Here is a 21,330-nt window from a genome sequence, read left to right as displayed (position 1 = left end):
AGAAATCAATACTGTCTGAAAAGTCTGGAATAGTAGGGAAACCGCTCAGCGACTATCTAAACTGCTTGTCAGAAGTGGGAATCAAACCCCCGCCTCTATTTGGAAACCAGAACCCCTGGCGCCTTAGACCGACTGGCCGTCCTGACAACTAGTGTGTGTGTGTAGGGAAAACAAGTTCAACAAGAAAAAATATATATGGTGTTACTTAGCCCTGTGATTCCAGACTTTTAGGACATCCTATAGACTTAGCTTCCATAGAAACTCAGGTTAACAGTAGTTTTTCAGTGTTGATGGTCAAGCCATCTCATTTGTGATTACTACAGCAGAATAAAATGGAACTAATATTGCGATTCATTTGTCACATTTTTGTATTGCGATATATTGAATTTCAATATATTGTCCCATCCCTAATATATATGGTATATATAAGCTGCTTACAGTCAAAATTATGTGCTGATATTTATTTTAATGTCTATAAATGTTATAATTTTTTTCAATCTTTACATTTTACAAGTATTCAGCATTTCCCCCAATTATACAATAAATATTAAATATCAGTCAAACTGCATCATATCAGAGTTCGACCACACTGACTGGCTGATATGTGATTTTTAATAAAAGGCCAATATCAGCCCCATATTTCGCTCTAACCCCTAGTTTCCAGATGCACAATTTTATAACTAAATGGTAAATAACCGTAGAGCTCCTTTAAAGCAGGACTGACCCACATCTATCCATCCAACCATCCATCCATCCATCCATCCATCCATCCGTTATACACTGGGAGTCACTCTCTCTCTCTCTCTCTCTCAACTCTGTCTCCTCAGTAACCTTCCTCCGTATCTCCAGCCGGCAGACTCCCTTGTCTCTCGAGAGGAGGGTGTCCCTGCTAGCGCCCCGTCAATTCCGCTTGTCAGTCAAAGTGGTCTAGGATGATGATTGGTCGTCGTGTCTCCAGAGGGCTTGTCTTGTCAGCGGGGGTCAGACACCTTTAGAGTACAGGCTGCAGTTTAAAATGAGCTGCAGTGGAAACCTGTTTATTTTGTCCCATGAGCATACAGTACAGTAGGTGTTCTGTGTGTTGGTCAAACTGCATGTGTGTTTGACTGTGTGTGTGTGTGACGTTAGGTTTCATCTAATGCTAGGCTACTTAAACATCCAGACAGCCGAGAAACAGAAGTTTGGATGCCACCGCTTTGTGTAGAGCAGCGTAACAGGCAGCCAATCAGGAGCCTGGTTGATACAGAGCCTTTGCTTTCATGTGTGTACGGTGGCCAGCAGGGACAAAGTTTGAGAACAGGCAAAGACCAAAGACGGTATATAACTGAGACATGAAATGTTATTGTCTCAGAAGACAAATTTTACCTGCATTTGGCACTTTTCACAAGAACGCAGTGCTACTCTCCTTCTGTCCAACTCTCCTTCTGTCCAACTCTCTCCATCTGCTATCTTTCTGCTCTCCTCTCCTCTTTCCTGCTCTAAGCCACTGCTGCCTTCAAGTGCTGTCAGAAATAACAACTTGAGTTGCACATATAGGACCCAATAAAGTGGTGAATATGACTGGGAATTTTACATGATACCTGACTTAGAGAGCATAGTCTTATCAACAACTAATGGTAGTTAGGGCTGTACCGAATGTCATTTTTTTACATTCAAAGCTTCTATTGAGGTTTTCGAATGAAGCTTCGAATGTCTGCCGTCATATTTTATGACGTCATCATAAAAAAAATAAAAAAAATCCTCCAACAAAATCCTCAATTTGAATAAAGTGATTCATCGGATTAAATATGAGTTGGTCTTTTTTTTTATTAAATCAACTTTCTTTAATGAATATAACTCGTCAGTTTCGTCAACATAAATACATGTAGGCTAATCCAATAAGGGCATAAAATAATGATGAAATAATAATCGCGCCCATAGGCTTACAGCAACATTATGCTACAACAGAAATGGCAATAAACAATGAAAATGACTTTTGCAAGCTGACTTAAACCAAATATGTTAAAACAAAAGATATATTCACAATTTTTCAAGTCTGTCTTAATAGTCAGGTACCCATATGTAGATTTACGGCATACACACCCAACAAAACAAAAAGAATATGCGGAAACATCAGGAAAAGTGGAATTTCAGCCAGAAGATATTAATATATAGGAATAGCCAAAGATCCTTGACTTTGACACAAAATCAGAACATTTCAAATTAAAGTCTGAACAGTCCGGTGACTAGAAGTTCGGTGTGACCGACACTCACTCGTTGTACACAGGACGGGGGCTGTAACCTAGGTAACAATGTCACAAACAAAACTACTGTAGCCTAGCTTACCATAGCTTAGCTTACCAAAAGAGAGGCTACTATTCCCAGTGGTCTAGGACTTGCTAACTCTTTTCAGGTTGTGGGCCAGGAATATCAGCTTGTTGACATGGTCTGGTAGGAGCGCCGAGCACCAAGCGAATGCAGATACATATGATCTTTTTTTTTTTTTTGTAACGACTTACTTAAGTAATTAACTATAATAGTATAATACTATAATATTAGTGTAGCCTAATCTTTATCTGCAACTGTGCAGAAATACGGTACATCATTGGTTTAAACAGAATGAATAGGCGCAGCATTCGAATGTTGATTTAAAATTCGACTGTCAGCGTTATGAATGAAGCTTCGAACTATTCGGTACAGCCCTAATGGTAGTAGTAGTAATGGAAGTATTTCAGTTTTCTGTTATTGGTTGGCATTGTATGTATAGTAAATAATTAGTATATGAGTATGTTCCTGTTTTCAATCTTTGATTAACTTTTAGTTGTCTCTCAATAAAATATATGACAAGTTTTGGCTCATAAATTAATTGCAACATCAAGTACAGGCCTTATGCTTATTCCTCTTCATTCCTCTACTGCAGCACAGTTTACTTCTGTTTGACTTGAATTCTAAAATAAAACAATCACCTAATATCTAAAGGAAAAAGGACTTGAACGCAGCGAATTAATGGTATTTACAACTTCTGAACTCGGGAGTGAAAGTTCACGAGGAGCGCTCGAAGGCTGCGTCACCCTCTCCCTCCACCTCCCACTCTCCATCTACACCACATATTCTGACTGACACACTCACACCCCCACACACACACACACTCCTCTCCTCCGCCATCTCCTCACTCCAGCCTGTCTCTGACGTGTCACTCTCATCCTCCACCCGTGATGATTGATAGGCGCGGGGGCCATAATCTAAAGGAACATTTCTCCCAGTGCCTGTCCGGCTCCTATCAGCCCGGCGGCTCCCATAAGCCCAGCGCGTTAGCCCGGGCAGGGCCTTTGGCGCTGTTGGCAGGACGGGGGGGGGGGGGGGGGGGGACGTTGGCACGCCGATTACCGCCCCTATCAGATGCCTGGCTTCTCCTGCAGCCGCTGCACCACATCCTGCATACCTTCCTCTCGCGCACATGTTTGCGTCGCGATACTTGTCAGGATGTTCCATTGACTGCATTCATTCCCCTAACCCAGAACCCAGAATTTCTCCAAATTTGAGAGTGAAATCCAACGTGTTTACAGGATTTCTGGGTATTCAAATTCAACTTTTTCAAACAGTTACCTTAACTGTCACACTAATGTAAACCACATTCTTTAACCCTACATTTAATCTGACCCTAGTTCTTAACCCTAAACTCAAGTCCTAACCCTAAACTAACCCCATGTAGAAGTGAGGACCGGCCAAAATGTCCCCACTTTGCAGGATTTTACTCGTCTTTCTATCCTTGTGAGGACGTTACAGAGTATAGAAGTACAAAAATACACACACACTTCTCCCTCTTTCTGCCTTGCTTTCCTGTCCTCATGATCTCTCCCTCGACATGGCCAACCTTCCTCTCTCTCTCTCTCTCTCTCTCTCTCTCTCTCTCTCTCTCTCTCTCTCTCTCTCTCTCTCTCTCCTCTATCTCTTCCTCACCAGCTTCCTTCCCAGAGTTATTAGACTAGAGTTGCTCCAGCACTTTATTTCACGTCTGAAGAGTGTGTGTGAGTCAGAGTGTACAACAATAATAAAGACTTCAGTTACTTTTGTGAACATGCTATGCACTTTTGGCAAATCATATATAGTAGGCCTACTAAAAACATACACCATAATAACCCACTTAAAATGTTTTGTTCTTCTTTCTCAAGAAACTTCTAGGAACTTGGCACCAAATTAACCTATTCACCGTTTGGGGAAGAAGTGACACTTTATCTTACAAAGTGAAAGTAAAAGAAGTATAGTAGGCAATTGAATTGTTGACAAAATAATGACGCTTTTACAGACTGGATGCTTTATATTTTAGAAATATTGAGTTGTTATATAGGTATATAAGTATAGTGTTTTTTGTTTGTATTTTTATCAAAATAGAGAGTTTTGGAAATGAACTGAAGGAAAATAAACCCCATTTATGTATTTTAGGGAGGAACCAAAATGTAAGAAGTAGGATCATAATATCCTCTCCGTTACCTCTGTAAAGCTTCCCTTTTTTCCCCTCTGCTGTTGCCATTCAACAGCCATATTACAGGAAGAAGCTTTAGTGCAGGGCATTTGTGTACTCTCTCTAGATATGGACACTGAGCACAGAGTGAGGAGGGGAAGAAGAAAAAAAAAATCACCGTGTTTTACAGCCCTTCTCATGTTCCCACTGTTTGCTCGCTCTCGTCTGTTTAATTTGCGAACCTCTGAACGACCCCGAGTGTGTCGAGCGAGTCTATCGCTCTTTAACTTTTCCACGTTTTCTCTCCCTCTTCCCGGGCCCCGCGCCGCCGATACCGGCCTGATTGAAACGTCCTTCCGCGGGGAGCCAGAAGGAGTTGTTAAAGCAGACATGAATTAATGATTGAATTAATTATCGGAGTCACATACCGTACAATTAATTTTGTGGCTTTGCCTCAGTCTTTTTTCCCTCCCCGCCTGTCTGCGCGCGGAGAATGTCAAGAAACATTTTCTAATTAATTTATGTGTGATTATCAGGGATAGTTTCTGGAAGGTCTCCACTTTCAATTTGTGAAAGGCTATAGCGGCGGAGAGAGAGAGAGAGGGGAGGCTGCGAGAGATGGAGGTGGGAGTGTGGATCGGAAGGGCGGGCGTGCACGTACAGTACGTGCTCACACACACACACACTCAGACTCGTTGAGGTGCGTGCACACATGCACTCACTTTCTCTCTCTCAGATGCACAGACATAATTTCACATTAGAATCGCTCTCCCGAGATTTCCTCCCTGTTCCTCGAATCTCGACTCTCTAATGGTCGTCGTTTTGCTTTGAATCTGTACGTGAATAATGGAAACTGTTGAGAAGAGGATGCGTCATTTTGTCAAAACATTTATGAATGCAATTTGGGGCCGATGCACGTTAGGTTACAGCATGCATCAAACATACAGTATGTTAGCAATGGGCGCGAATACTTTAAAGACATTTAAAGTAATAATCCACAACATTTTTTCTACTCTATCTCCTATTGCTATAACACAATAGTGATTCAACCTATATCCAGTTCATGAAGGCTTTTACATTTGCTGTTCTAAACATTCGGTGTCTGGTAGCTCTTTCCTGGGAAAAATCCTCTGGTGCATAAGAAGTGATCCATAGAAGAAGAACTGGGTAGTTATCATGAGCAGTGATAGCCACCATGACTGAACAGACAAAGAAAAGAGAAACTCAAATTGCATCAACAGAAAATCCAAGGAGAAAGACGTCACAGACGTCACACTGGACACACTGTTTGATTGACAGGTGAAGTGCAGTGCAGAAACACCACAGCAATGAACGCTTAGCAACAAAAAACAAACAAACAGAAAACGAGGAACTCGAGGATTACCACTTGAGCAAAAACCAATGGACTCGGTTGACATGATTTTATAAGAACGTATCGTAAGCATGTTGTTTCCCTTACATGTCTTTCTGTCTTGTGATTGGTTGGATTAGGCCAGACTCTCTCTCTTTCTCACACACACACACACACACATACAGAGACTGTTTTTTTTTTATTTTTTATTTTTTATCAGCAATAAATAAAACTCTCTCCGCCACCAGTCAGGTGTTTGAACTCCAAAATGAAGTTTTTGCATGTGAATGTCAGCATTCTTTGCATTTCTGTTTGTCTTTGGTGAGGAGGAGGGGGAGGGGGGGGAGGGGAGGGAGGGGAGGGGGGGGCATCGTCTCATCAACTGCAGCCTTGTCACTTGTTCTGTTTTCACCCCCTTCGTCCTCTGAACAAGAAAAAAAAATGCTTTAAGTTTTTTTTTCCCTTTTTTTTTCCCTTTATTTTATCTTTCTTCGCATATTTGTGAATTTGCATGTTTGCTTCTTGCTCTTTTCTGGCGGTGTATGTATTTTGCAGATAAAAGTTCAGCAGTGCAGTTAAGAGAAATTAGTTGGGTAAACAGTGGTAAATGTCAATGATAAAGTTCTGTTGAAGCTCATCTGATTAGCGGGGCTACGCAGGTGTCTTATCTCGCCTGTGCAACAGAGGGTAAAATGGAAATGATTGCGTGGTTCTGAGCAGCAGATGCCTATCCCAGAAATGTCTATCTGCCGCCGAGCCGAGCCCGCCGGACTCCGGGGACCCAGGGGTGCTGCGGGGAAGATCATGGAGAGAGAGAGGGAGAGAGAGAGAGAGGGAGAGAGAAACGGAGAGGGAAGTGGAATCGAGCTTTTGCTTATTGTCAGATGGAGGGCTCGCATGAGTTAACATTATTAGATGATGCGAGCGGACGTCAGTGTTCAAACCGGGGTATCTGCAGTTTTCAGAAAGCCAAATTTGAGATTATTTAAGGCGTTTTTAATGCTCCCTGGAATTGAATTTAAGAATGAAGAAACAAAGCTGGCAAAAGCAGCCTATTTCTGATTGATCATAGCTAATGAAAGTTGTGAAACTATAGATGGGCAGAATAAGAAAGAAGGACAAGAGGAAATTAATTGTTAAGGGGCATGAAGTCACACTGTGTTTAGTAAAGCAGATAAGATGCATAATTTACTACTAACCCTGTTGTGTATTAATCTAAGAGTGGACATGCAGTCATTACATGGTGAAAAAAATAAGACCTTTAATAACTGTATGCAAGACATTTTAATTCTAAAGCCTCCCTAAAAGCCTTAATTTTCTAAATAATACTTTTTCTGACTTTTTTTAGAATTTAAAACCCACTGGGGAAAATAACTAAGATTTCACCTAACATATATAGCAAATTTCATATTTAGTAGTGCATATTTAAGGAGGCAGTTGAGACTAAGGAACAACTGTAATTAATTTCTTAGATGTAAGTAATCCATACTGTTTCCCATACTTCCCACTCTGAATTGTCGGCTTCCTAGCTTTACATAACCCCAATTGTTTATATTCTATTTTTATGTTTGTACTCCTTTTATCTTTGCTGTATCCTATTACTACCTGCTGCTGCATCGACTCAACTTCCCCACAGCGATCATTAAAGTTTCATCTTATATTAAGGAATAAGACGGGAGTCGAGGGGTTTGTCTTGTATTTAAACAGGGCGACAATGCTTATGCTGAATGAGTGTGAAAGGAGAGAGAGAGATGGGATTTGTCATTATATGTAAACAGGCTCATATGCAGCTTGTCTCTCCTAATACTATAGGCGCTGCATCTGTCCTTATTTGTCCCGTCTCTCCCAGGAGGACTAGAGGGAAGAATAGAGGAGGGAAGCGTTGGGATTTGTCATTCAGCAGAGGTTAAACCCCACCTATTAGCGCGGGGTCGGAGTGGCACACAGATAAAGATTTCCTGTTGTACGGTGTCAAAAAATCAATAGCTCCGCCGCGATGCGCTCATTTGATATCAACAATAGTCTTTTTAAAAATCAATTAGGCCGGATAGAGGAGAACGTCAGTGTTGGGTTACACCTGTTTCTGTTCTTTTCCCCTCCTCCCTCTTCCTCATTGATATCCAATCAGGCTGGCCGTCGCTGAGGATGCTCTTCCCGTATTGGTCGATGAAGGACGAGGTCCCGGGGTGTGTGTGTTTTTTTTTTTTTTTTGCACGCGTGACGACCTGCACACTAAGTTAGGTTGACCTACACGCTGTCGGAGTTGAGTTGATCATTGCCCAGTGAGTCAAGGCTCTGCGACACACTGAGGAAAGTGATTACAGTAGAGATTCCTGGTACTGGGATTAGATAATGTTACACTAAGTTCGATAAATGTATTATTTTATGCAGTTTTTGCTTTATTAGGTAATACATTTTTGGCTGGGACTGTACAAGGATGATGGGAATTCACCAGTGTGTTGCCTGTATGTCAAGCTTCATCATTAAAGATACCATCCAGAATTCATCTGACCCATTTGAGTCGGGCCTATTGAGCCTATTGAGTCTGTTTGTAACATTTTACTGTTGCATTACAAGCAGATAAGCCCAGTAGAAGCAGAGATAAACTTGCCTTGCAATATAATCATCAGACAAACTTCAGAAAATTACATTCACCTTAGTATTATGTCATTAACTATACAGTTGCCTCATAAAGTATTAAACCCCCTACATTTTTCCCACATTGTGTTTATTATATCTTGCTCTGATTATCGTGCTGTTAATGATGCCTTACGAGCCCCACTTCAAGTAAACTGCTGTCAATCTATTTACTCACAAAATGCATTGACATAATTTCACTTATTTAAAGGACAGAATCATTGGTAAATAGGAACCAAAAACCTTCTTCGGTTTGGTCAAAAGTGGAAAAGAAAAAGGATCTGGACAGGAGCCGAAAGTCTCGAAATGACGTCAACACTCTCCTGGTCTATTCTTTCGAACATCTGCCCACCAACCTCTGCCTTCTGTACTCTCTCTCGCTTTCTCTCTCTCTCTCCCTGTCTCTCTCTCTGTCTCTCTCTCTGTCTCTCTCCCTGTCTCTCTCTCCCACTCATCGGTTAATTGCGTTAGTCATTTCATTAATGACGGACTGATTGTTTTATTGTGTTGGCTTGTCAAAGACGCCTGGACGCCCCAGTGGCTGCTGAAGCGTCCGTATTGATAAGGCTTTGTGTGTGCGTGTGTGTGTGTGTGTGTGTGTGTGTGCATGCGTGGTGGTGGTAGTAGGGTGCATCGGGTTAGACGGTGTGTATGAGCTGGATGTGTGTGCGCACAATTTGTGTCTTTGTGTGTTTGGCCGCCGTGTGTCTACGTGTCATTTTGTGTTTGTGTGTGTGTGCAATGTGCGTTCTCATGTGTGTAATTGTGTGTGTGTGTGGGCGTGCACATACACACATACAATGTCAGAGCTAAATGAGTACGGCAGTGTGGATTCTGTGGAGCTGGATGATATTGATAACAACCCCAACCTGCCTTGTCTTTTTGGGAATGGGTCATCTAGCACGATCAGAAAGAAGTGCTGTGGTGATTGTGTGTGTGTGCGTGTGTGTGTGTGTGTGTGTGTGTGCGTGTATAGCAGTGATGGGGGTGGTATCAGACAGAGCAGTGACGGTAGTAGTGGCTAGTGCAGCCATATTGATAAGGAGCGCTGGGTTATTATGGAGGTCTGTGGTGGGCAGGAGGGGTAATTAACAGGGATTAGGATTGTAGGAGGCCCTGCGCTGCCCTGGTGAACACAGCTAACCTGCTGGGATTAGCAAGCAGCACTGATTAGTGCAGGTGCACCGATAGCACTTTATATGAACCGATATGAGCAGCGAGTATTTTATTTAGTAGATTGGCTGATACAAGTGCTCAATTTAGTCAATTTGGTCACTCATGCTGCCTAATAACAGGAACAATCATTTACATATGTAATATATAATTTAGAACAATTCTCAATCACATAAGTAACAAAGATAGATGACAATAATATAATAGAAAATAGGCTACATAACATATGATACAGGATATACAGTAGGTTCTCATTTTTTTACACTGGGTCAATTGCTTATTGTTAACAGATTAAAAACAGCTTATTCAGAATAAGTTAACATGAAAACAGCTTATTCAGAATAGGTTAACAGATAAAAAGTCTATTCAGAATAGGTTAACAGATGAAAACATCTTATTCAGAATAGGTTAACAGATAAAAAGTCTATTCAGAATAGGTTAACAGATGAAAACATCTTATTCAGAATAGGTTAACAGATAAAAAGTCTATTCAGAATAGGTTAACAGATGAAAACATCTTATTCAGAATAGGTTAACAGATAAAAAGTCTATTCAGAATAGGTTAACAGATGAAAACATCTTATTCAGAATAGGTTAACAGATAAAAAGTCTATTCAGAATAGGTTAACAGATGAAAACATCTTATTCAGAATAGGTTAACAGATAAAAAGTCTATTCAGAATAGGTTAACAGATGAAACGTTTCTGCAGAATAGGTTAACAGATAAAAACGGCCTATTCAGAATAGGTTAACAGATAAAAAGTCTATTCAGAATAGGTTAACAGATGAAAACATCTTATTCAGAATAGGTTAACAGATAAAAAGTCTATTCAGAATAGGTTAACAGATGAAAACATCTTATTCAGAATAGGTTAACAGATAAAAAGTCTATTCAGAATAGGTTAACAGATAAAAAGTCTATTCAGAATAGGTTAACAGATAAAAAGTCTATTCAGAATAGGTTAACAGATGAAACGTTTCTGCAGAATAGGTTAACAGATGAAAACGGCCTATTCAGAATGGGCTCCTCTTCTAAACAGCAGCTGATCTTCCTATAAACTTCACAAATAGCAGCATGTCAGCATTTTCACATTCAGGAGACATTTTTTCCCCCCTGCCAGAAAAGTTTTATATTGCACCAAAGAGCTTGTCATCATTAAATATCGAGTTTCATTCGCCAGTACAAGTACATGATGAGCTGGATCGGCACTGATACCGATACAACAGATGCTATTGGTGCTCCTCTACTACCTCTATAAACTCTCCATCTATGGCGTATGGAATTATTTTAAAAGTGATACGCCTATCAAAGTAAATCGAGCACACCTCAAAACACGGCTCAGAGAAGTTTTGTGGTTATTCAGGTTCCCCCCACCTCCCCCATGACAGTGAACGACCCCTCTGACTAACCCGAAGGTAGGGCGAGATGAAAGGATGTGATGCAACAGGTTGCGAAGGGAGCAGGATAACATGTGTTTAGCCTTAATAACTGACAAGCTAATCCTTGTGCCGGGCCTGTTTATAAGTTAATATCTGTGTTGGCTCACTGAGGTCAAATCCTCAGACCGTTTCACAATGGGGGTCAACGGAGCTGGTCAAGCTGATAAGAGGCCACGCGGCGAGGATTGGCCAATGGCACGGAGGCGGACTTGGACATTGATGGAGTGCCGAGATAAGGAGGGTCAGAGTGGCCAAAAACCGAGGCCCCGTAGGATGATGTGAGATAGGGTACTGGCCGGACAGACGCTGGACTTCAGACTCGCAGTGGCCAGCAGGTTACACTGGGCAGACCGGCTGACTGTCTGAGGAGTCGTGTTTGGGCTGGCGCTTGACCCAGGCCTGAAATCCGAAGCTGACCCGACTGGAACCTCGCGTCCAAACCCTAAAGAGTCCGAGGGCTATCGGGTTTCGTGAGGCCGGACCTCGACGAGCCGGATATATGCTTATTAATTCGGCGTGTATCAACAAAGAAATGCTAATCACTGCTCCTCAGCAATATTCGTGAACCCGAGCCCCACCCCAAGCCTGAGTCATTCAATGAAAAATTCAGCCCAACCTGACCCAAGAACAACAGTTCAGGTCAGCTCTTGTTGCGTCTGGCATCGGTGTCGAGCTCTCATGTGCAGCGGGGCAAGAGACTGCAAAGGCAGGGCTGGTTACAGATACGATTGATACGCAAGGTGCATATCAACATCGATACCAGTTTTTCAGAACTGGTACGAGCACCGAGTTCTTAATGAAGCACATCGAGTCGTTTCTCCCTGCCCGAGTTCGAGAACTCCGTCGGATCGGCGGCGATTCCGATGCCGCAGATACTATCGGGTCACCTCCAGCCTCGCTCTCTTGTTAAATTTGATAATTGCGGGTACTATTTAGTATACCGCGCAGGGCGTCACTGCAGCTCCGAAGAGAAACGCGCCGCTTCCGGTGTGACTGATGTCCCGGTGTCCCAACAGTCTTTTCCGACGTCGAAAAAACCACTGATTGGCCACTGATTGGCATTAAAGGACGTCGCCTCATTAAAATGAACGTCTACTTCTCACTGCCCCCCTCGTTCCTCCTACTTCCCTCCCTCAACCACCCTCCTTCCTGCTCCCTCCTCCCCTCCGTAACCCCCCCCACCTCCCACCCCCGGCTGTGGGAAAGCCATTTTATCAGCGTCTGTCCGTTGTTCTCTGGTGGGGATAGATACAGAGAAGATAGATGAGTGTTTTGACATGGAGAGTGTTAGACAAACACTCTTATCGGCCCCGCCACTTTAGACCGACCCCCACGAAACACTCGCCTGAACCGCGGAGGAGACGGGGAGGGAGGGGTGGGGTGGGGGGTGGGGGGTGGGGGGATAGAGGAGGCGAGGGGGCAGATTTGGTGTATGTGCGTGTGCGTCTATGAGAGAGAGACAGAGCGATAGACAGTCATAGAGAAAGAGAGAGAGTAAGAGAGAGAGAGGAGGGTATTTTTTTTTACCATGTCCAGAAGCAACCCCTGAGGCACGCCATCTAACTGAAGGAGTTGCTATTAATCCCATCCAGTCAATCAGGAGTTCCCGGCCACTAAATATCGCTCAAACTCGCTGATGTATTCCCAGATCTGTGTGGAAGACTCTACACCCCCCCCCCCCTTTCGCTAGAGAGCGCAAGCCCGGGCCTGTCTTAAGTTTTTAAATAGATGGATAAGTCTCCCATGCCTCCCGGCTATCTGGCTCTATCTGGGCTGTAGCAGCCTCCGACCACAGCCTTCACTCCCATCCTTCTACAGTTATCACTTTGAGGAAGTACACAAGAAGTTTCCCCCTGTTTGAACCGGGGCCGGGAGAGAAAGCGCTCAGCTTGCATCACGCTCCCCCTGGTGTCGAGTCGAGCGGCTCCAGGCCGCGCCGTCCTTGAGGCGCTGCGAGGGTTCAGGTCAAGTTCAGCCCACATGCTGCTTCTGTCTAGTTTTGCTAGTTCTGGTAAGCTTGTCGTGTGCTGTATGCTCTGCGCTGTGAGCGAGGGTTTGAATGATATGGGTTTTTGAAGGCCAATACTGATATTTTGGATGGAAGCAAGCTGCTGATTTTGTGCTGATACTCCATATCTTTAAATATGACCCTGTTGATGCCATAACAATACCCAGAATTACAAGAATTCAGTGTTTCTTTCAGAATTGTTTTCTTGTCAGGGTTGAAAAGCCTCTGAAACAGCATTTAGACTGTCATGGGACACTAAAACTCTCCACTGAAACCCATTCTAATTAAATAGTTTTAGGTGGGTTAGCTCCTTAAAGCAGAGTGAGGCAGGTTTAAGTAGTAAAATCCTCCACACCACACTGGAATGATTTCTGAAATGATTTCTCCATCATATAGGTGGCGGACAACAGCTAGCCAATAGCTATTTTTTAATAAAAGGCCATTATCGGCTCGATATATCAAACCGATGCATCAGTCTAACCCTACTGTGGGCTCATTTAAACCTGGATGTTGAGTATGCATCTCTTATCTCTCTCCCTCCCTGTCTAGATGACCTGGAGTTCAGTGAAGGAGGTAACGACAGCAGGGTGGTGGCTCGCACAGATCTGCATCCAGACACAACGTGGGGCCCCTACCCGGGAATCGTCCAATCAGACGACAGCACAGATGACGAGGACACAGAGGTGAGGAGTCAAACGCAATGCTTGTCCAATTACCAATTGCAGAGGTTCAGTCACGGTTTCGGGATTGATTTATTGTTAACTGTTTACTAGGAAGACCATTTGTAGGCATTATATGTTCATTGAAATATTTACTTTTCTCATATTATGATGAACACTTTACTTAAAGTGGTGCTCATAAGGGATTATAAATCATCATGAGCGCAATATAAGCATCATATAATAAATAGAATGTGCAAAAAATGTAGAGGTTGAATACTTACGGGACAATTGTAAATGATCGTAAATTGAATGTAATTTTCTGAATAAATTTACTTTTTTTTTTTTGAAAGTTTATCTCTGCTTCTAATAGGCTTCTAATCTGCTTGTAATGCATCACATTGCACTTGAAGTGTTACCTATGACCCCATCAGAAAATCGCATGCGTTATAACACATTATTATATACATTATTTTCCATTATGAATCTGGTATGCCTAGTTGCCACGAAAAGTACTATCCTAGAAAGCCCTTCCTGACACTCTGAGCTGCTGGCTGCTGTCCTTCCTCCTCAGTCTGGGGACACACCGCACGACTTTTACGCCGATTATCACCGTGATTTGCCATCGCAACTGATTTTCACGCCAGTTTGGTGCGGTCATACAGATGATCTTGTAGTGTGTGAGGGTTCAGGGCTTAAATCTCTCGCCTCCTGTTCCAGTCAGGACCACAGGTGTATGTTTCTATATTGTAATATTCTATCATGAATATTTAAATGAACTGTTATGCGGTCACAGGTGCGTGTTTATTAGGTATTTTAAAACGGTTTTGAATGTGTTTCATAATAATTCCTTATAGTACTTATATTCCTTATAATCCTTATATTCCTTATACCTCTGATGCCTCATAATGCCATATTAATCTTATATATTTTACCAATAAGAGTAAGTCATGCTCATGTTGTGCTGCTGGCCGACTAAAGTGAGAGCTCAAAGTCACTGAAGGGATTTCAATTGGAAAGGTGAAAGGTCAGGGGTCGGATGGTCGGATAACAAAGAGAGACGATGAATAAACACCTTATCAGCTACATGTGTGTCAGTGGTTGGAAATGAAAACAACAGTGTGTGTGTGTGTGTGTGTGTGGATGTTCCTTGGGAACCGTGTGTGGGACCGGATGGAGCCCTATCAGAGGCTGGGTCTTGTGCATCATGTGCGAGTCCATCTAATCATATGATACTGATGCTGGGAGAGGCTTCCTGGCATGGAGCGCATACACATACACACACACACGCACACACATGCAGGCTCACTCACACACATACATTCATACATGCTTTCTGCTATTCATCTACCTTGGCTGTCACTACCTGGCTTTCTTGTCTTATCCTCGGTTATCTTCCACTTTGTTTTGTAGCTCCGATTACCGAATGTAGTTCAGCACAACATACACAGTCCAACCCCAGTCCATATCCAGATCATACCAGTCTAATCCAGTCCAAACCCAGTTCAACCCAGTCCATACCCAGTTTATTCCAAATCAGTCTTCTTCTCTTTCACACTGTCTGTATCCTCTCCTGTTTCCTCTCCTCTCCTCTCCTCTCCTCTCCTCTCCTCTCCTCTCCTCTCCTCTCCCCCTCTCCCCCTCCTCCTCCTCCTCCTCTCCTGCCTCCCAGCTCTCCCCAGACGTCCGCCTGTCTTTTATCTCAGCGTGGCGCCATCCTCCTGGACAACAAACCCCAATGATTGATTCCTGCTTGATAGGCTCTCATTTCTAAGATTTCGTTTATTATCAGTGAGGTCCTGAGTATACAGATAGATGTGTGTGTGTGTGTGTGTGTGCGTATGTGTGTGTGTGTGTGTGTGGCTATGCACGGGCACACACACACTCACACACGCACACTAACCCCATCACCTTTTGTTCCTCCCCTCCCTTCCGTTGCTCATACTGTCCTATTCCTCCTCTCCTCCTCTAAACTATTTTCCCCTCTTCTCTCTTTTGCATTCATATGGAAAGCACCGCTTTTTGACTCTTAATACACATTTTCTCTCTTCCTCTTCATTTTCCGCTCCCTCTCCTCCTCTTCCTCCTCCTCCACCTCCTCCTCCCCTCCTATCTGCGGACTGAAGGAGTGAGGAGACGGACCTTCAGTATCTGCTGGAGATAGTGGCTGTAATCTCACATTCCTCCTGTGTTTCTCCCCCTGTCACTCCACATCCTCCCTCTCCCCCCTCCTCCATCCATCCCTCCATCCCTCCCTCCCTTCCCCATAGGTCAGCAGGGGTCAGGGCTATCCTCCTCAGTGTGCTGGAGAGAGGAGAAATCTGCTCATCTCCTGCCAGTCCGCTAAAGCCCGAGCCACACTGCATTCCTCTATTCCCTATTTGAAGGGTTGTCTTCCAAAAAGTAGTGGAGGGTAAACCCACTTTGTTTACCCACTTTTTTTATTTGCAAGCATTGAGTTTATCCACGTTTTTCAGCAGGACATGAATCTTGATTATATGAATTCATAGTAGACATCATAATAAGTTGTTATCAGACTGGCCTAAGTTATATGCCTATATGTGTGATTTTAAGGGAAAAAACAAAACAAAACAGATTGTTTTTCAGGAAATAGTATCGATTTGTGTTTATATTGGTGGTTGTTGTCCTTATGATGATCACCGACTGGAGGTTATACTTTACCCTCCTTGTTATTTTTCACTACAGCGCCAAAAAGCACTACACATGTTCATAAATAATAATGGAAACTGAAAAGAATGCGATGTCCTCTTTTGAGGAAAAACAGGACAAGTTTGTGTGTTGTGGAATTGTTTTTATTATTGTTTTCCCACTCCATTTTTAAAGGGAATTGCTCCCTGAAGTTCATCACTCACCAGTTTAAAACTATAATTAGATGATGCCAGCCTTGAAAGTGTTAGTTTAGTTTAGTATGTCAGGAAAAGGTGTGTAGTTTCATATCTGTAATCATCTTGCAAGTGCAGGTGTCATTTTTTTTCAAATGCTGGGTATCTCATATTGGAAATCTTTTATATTAATTTCCAGAAGGTAGAGAATAACCGAACACACCGCCCACCCGTTCTGCTGAGTTTCCTATTGATCATACGGTGGATATGAAAAAAGCTTAAAGTTAAAGAAGAATTTCATTGTTCAACATGATAAGAGTTCGAAGCACACAGCCAAATCAACCAAGGAATGGCTGCAGAGACAAATGGGAGAAAAGCCCTGAATCCAGATGTGCTCACTTGGTAGAGACTTATCCAAACATCCTGACTGCTGTTATCAAAGCAGAAGATATTTCTATCTTTTATTAATTGAAGGATGTGCACATTAGTTTTCCATTTTTATGAATTGCCTTTTGGTGTTACCTTGATTTTGCCGGTTGTGGTGTATAAATGAAAGTGAAAAAGAGTCTGATTTAATGGGTTTCCATCACAGGCCTTAAGGCAATGAAAACTAGGGAATTTGAAAGAGGGTGTAGACTTGATATCCGCTGTATATTATCTCCATAGAAAGATTTTCCTTGTGGCTGGACATTGGTCATCCCTAGTGTTACCGCCACTCTTCCCTCTATGCCGCCCATCTCCCCGCTTTGGACATGCTTTCACCATCGGTTCCATTCCATAGGTGTGGAAATTTTCTGTATATGTTTTTTTTTTCTTCTTCCAAATCCTCCGTAGCTCCCTCTCCTTCCTGACGTCTATCTTACCAATGCCACCTGTCTCCCACAGCCTTCAGCCATATTGGGATCTCTGAAGCCCCCCAGGCTTTGCCCCCCCCCCCACCCCCACCCTCCATCTCTGGGTGAGATTGGCATGGCCCGCTTGGCAGTCCTGCCCCTTCCAGCGCTGCCCTCTCTCACTCAACTCCTCTCTCAACAAATTTGCTTCTTATTTGGCCCGACCAGATAAGCTATCAGTTTAATACGAGGCCTACCCAGCAACACAACTTGATCGGGGAGCATTTTGAATGTGCGTGCACACTCCAGCAGCACATATACATGCATGCAAATAGACACAATCGTCCGCATAAACTTACACACATATACTTGAGTAATTTGTTCTTTAATCTGACAATATACAGTTATATGCCTTTTGATATTGGTTAGTGTATCTTAGCATGTGTGTGTGCGTATCATTGTGTGGGTGGGGATGAGTTTGTCAGTTCTAAGAAATCAGGGTGGGCCAGAGACAGAGAGAGAGAGAGAGAGGAACTGGATCTCATCTCTCTTTCTCTTTCTCTTTCTCCCTCTCTGTCTCTCTCTCTCTCTGTCGAACAGATCTCCTTCATTAGATTAGCAGCGTGTTAACTGGCCTGTGTCATATGGAAATCCTGCCATTTGCATCTCTTGAGAAAGAGGCGTAAAACCATTTATCTATTTAAATATATTCTGGCTGATATGGCTGTTGGACTTTAGAACAGGGTATAATAATGTTTACTGATCAACTGATCAGTTGGCTGCTGATTCCTCACAGTTTTTGGTTGAGTGAGCAACCAGGTCCTCCTCGGCGAGCCTCCCATGGCAACCCAGGAGCGAGCACGCCACCGCTGTTATTCTGATTGGATCGCACATACAAATCTGATATTATATCTCTCCTCTTTCTGATTGGATCCTGCTTTAATTAACTGATAATGGAAGCGCGCGCGATTGGGCAAAAGTTCCGCGATTGTTCCGGAATTCTTTGATCGGATGAGGACTGTTAGGGTTTGGGGGTGTTGGGTTTTAAGGGTTTTAAGGGTTTGGGGGTAACCAACAGTTTACAATGCCAGTAGTTTAGGTGATGACAGGTAAAGTGTGCATGAGCGTAGAGAGTGTTGTGAGTTCAAGCAGCAGAGTTTCGCATCTGTTGCTTTGGCCCGAAAGACCCAAGTTGGTCCATTTCTCGAATGGTCCGAACCAAAGTCCCCGTCCCACTTGTACAACGCGCTACCACAGGAGCAACTCCGCTTACAACGTTGCCGCTATTGTTCTCCCTCCCTTCAACACTCTCACCACCCCCCCTCCCCCTCCCCCCAACCCTCTCCCCCCCCATCCTGTCTTTCGCGGAAAGGCAGCCTGAAGGCACGATCCTAGAAGGAGCGGAGTAGGGGAGTTCAAAGCGTTATCACGCGCCGAACGTCTTTTCATCATGTTTTAGAAACAAGCGTTCGCACTAATCCCCCAATAATCTCTCCAGGAGAACTGGGGCGATAAGGCGCGCCACCCACGGCTTTTCAAACACACTTTTTGGGTAGTCTCTCCTCTCCTGCTCCCCTCCACCTCCTGTTCCCCCTCTTCTCCCCCCCCCCCCCCCCACCCCTCAACTTCCTTGTTCTCTCGTTCCCCCTGGAAGGACGAGTGAAGGTGATCGCCGACTCCTCCGCCCGCTCTCTCGATCGTTTTCTCTCTTTTTTTTTGTGTGCGTGTGTGTCTCCGAGCCAGTTTGTTTACATCCTGATTCAGATCTTACATTTTATCAGAACTCATCAACAGTGTTTCTCTGCCTCTCTGTTTCTCTGTCTCCTCCGCCCATCAAATTAGAATGTTAATTAAAATGGTACTCCTTCAGAAGATGACAAATCGGTGATTACAGTAAGTGGTAGACACCTTCCTCGGTGCCCCCCCCCCCACCCCCTGAAAGAAAACGATACGCGAGGAATGTGCATAAAAAGAGGAGTAGCGAGTTAAACCACAAGTTGATGGCCCATTGCTATTAGGGTTAGAGCAATATGGGTTTTTGAAGGCTGATGCCAATAGTTTTCGATTGTAGCTGCCGATGGCTGATATTCAATCTTCCAATTTGACCACTTTCATGACAAAAAATTGCAAGTATTCAGTGTTTCCCCCAGAATTGTATTCTTGTCAGGGTGGAAAAGCCTCTGAAACAGCATTTAGACCATCATGGGACACTAAAACTCATTGAAAGCCAGACTAATGAAATAGTTTTAGGTGGGTCAGCAGCTCCTTAAGGCAGGGTGAGGCAGGTTTTACAGACTGTTGAGTAAAATCCTCCACATCCTCCACTCCAATGATTTCTCTGGTCATATCTGATATAAAAATAATAATAATAAAAACATATTGACTAGCTGTGATCAGGGAGGAACCTCCATCATATCAGATGTGGACCACACTGACTGACTTGACTCATAATTAATAAAATGCCAATATCGGCCTGGTATACTGGTCTAGCCCTTGTACTTTTGTTTCCCTGTAGCTGCTCTACACTCTCCACATTCATTATCAAATCCTCATCCGCTGCCGATGGAAATATTTTGCCTCAAAAATGTTGCCCCAGTGCATCATGGCCTTAAGGAGAGCCAGCTTTTATCTGCGGCGATTGAATCTGTGTGCTCCATATAGGCTACCTCTACCTCTACCTGTCGTCTAACTTGCCCACACCATGACAGTCGCTGTCTGTCTCTCAGTCTGTCAATCTGGCCCTGACAGAGGAGTCTATCACCCTGAGAGAGAGAGGGAGAGGGAGAGAGAAAAAAGAGGGGAGAAAACCAGCCAAGAAAGATGGAATACTGATAGATGGGGAAAAGGACAGAAATCCAGCCAGGCAGGAAAAGGAACAAAGGGGACTCGAAGTGAAAAGAGGGGAAAAGGTGCCATCGACCGAAACAAAAACAGGAGCGACGAAAAGAAATGAACGAGAGAGACAGAGAATGGGCAACGGAGAAGAAGAAGAAGAGGAGGAATAGACGGCAGGAAAGAAGGGAAGGGGAGGGAGGTGTTCGTTCTCATCACTCAGTGGCAGTGACTGGCTGGTATCTGCATCTCCCTGTCATCTGCACTGGCTTCTGCAGGGTGGAGGAGGAGGAGGAGGAAGGAAAGAGGAGGAGGAGGAGGAGGAGGAGGTGTAAGAGAGGAGAGGAGAGGAGAGGAGAGGGAAAACCTCTATCCTTCTCTATCTCTGAGCCTCATCTCCGGCAGTTCAGGAGCCCGCTTTCCAAGAGTGCCTCATTTTCAAATCTCTTATCTCGGCCCCCGTTTTAAGTATCGCAGTTTTATATTTTTACATGTCATTTGCATGCAGCTCATCAAACCTGGCTCCCTCTCTTTTTTTTTTTTTTTTTTCTTCTCGGAGGTGTGCGCCCGATATGTGTGGCTGTGCATGAGCACGCCTGCACAAGGGAATATAGGCTTTCAGTCACTCTACTGCCAATGTATACTGTACTGTATCGGCAATATTTGTAGTGAATATACAGTGTAAAAGAGTTTCCTCCGTCGTTGTTGATTGTTGGAGAAAATGCCTTGCGTGAGTGCAAAAGAGGGAGAGCGTGTGTGTGTGTGTGTGTGTGTGTGTGTGTGTGTGAGTGTGCGTGTGTGTATGAGAGAAGCGGATGAGAGTAGGTTTCTGATTTTTATCTGCCTTCCTTTTCTTCTTTGTATTTTTGGAGGATTCACACAGTGACCTCTTTGTTTGGGACAGTGAGTAACCCCCTCCAACCCCCTGGATTTGGGAAAGAAACCATTTCCTGTAGCAGAGAGATAGAAAGAGAGAGAGAGAGAGAGAGAGAGAGATAGGATGGGGGTGGGGGGGGGGGGGGGGGGGGGGGGCAGGGGGTAGGAATGAGAGTTGGAGAGGAAGAGAGAGAGGGAGGAATTGGAGATTAAGAAAGAAAGAGGTGAATAGGAGCA

At 43.7% G+C, this 21,330-nt stretch overlaps 1 protein-coding gene across 1 annotated transcript in view; it reads left to right on the top strand.

Annotated features, from left to right (window-relative positions):
* zfpm1 (zinc finger protein, FOG family member 1) overlaps positions 1–21,330 on the top strand; it is a 96,176-nt gene that overhangs the window by 59,951 nt on the left and 14,895 nt on the right. Inside the window, exon 4 of the mRNA XM_071919346.2 lies at positions 13,600–13,733. Within this exon, the coding sequence (XP_071775447.2) occupies positions 13,600–13,733 (134 nt within the window). The remainder of the gene's footprint in view (positions 1–13,599; positions 13,734–21,330) is intronic.

Source organism: Centroberyx gerrardi, chromosome 4, assembly GCF_048128805.1.
Source record: "Centroberyx gerrardi isolate f3 chromosome 4, fCenGer3.hap1.cur.20231027, whole genome shotgun sequence".
NCBI classification, from domain to species: Eukaryota; Metazoa; Chordata; class Actinopteri; order Beryciformes; family Berycidae; genus Centroberyx; species Centroberyx gerrardi.
This window is presented reverse-complemented; position numbering and strand designations above follow the sequence as displayed.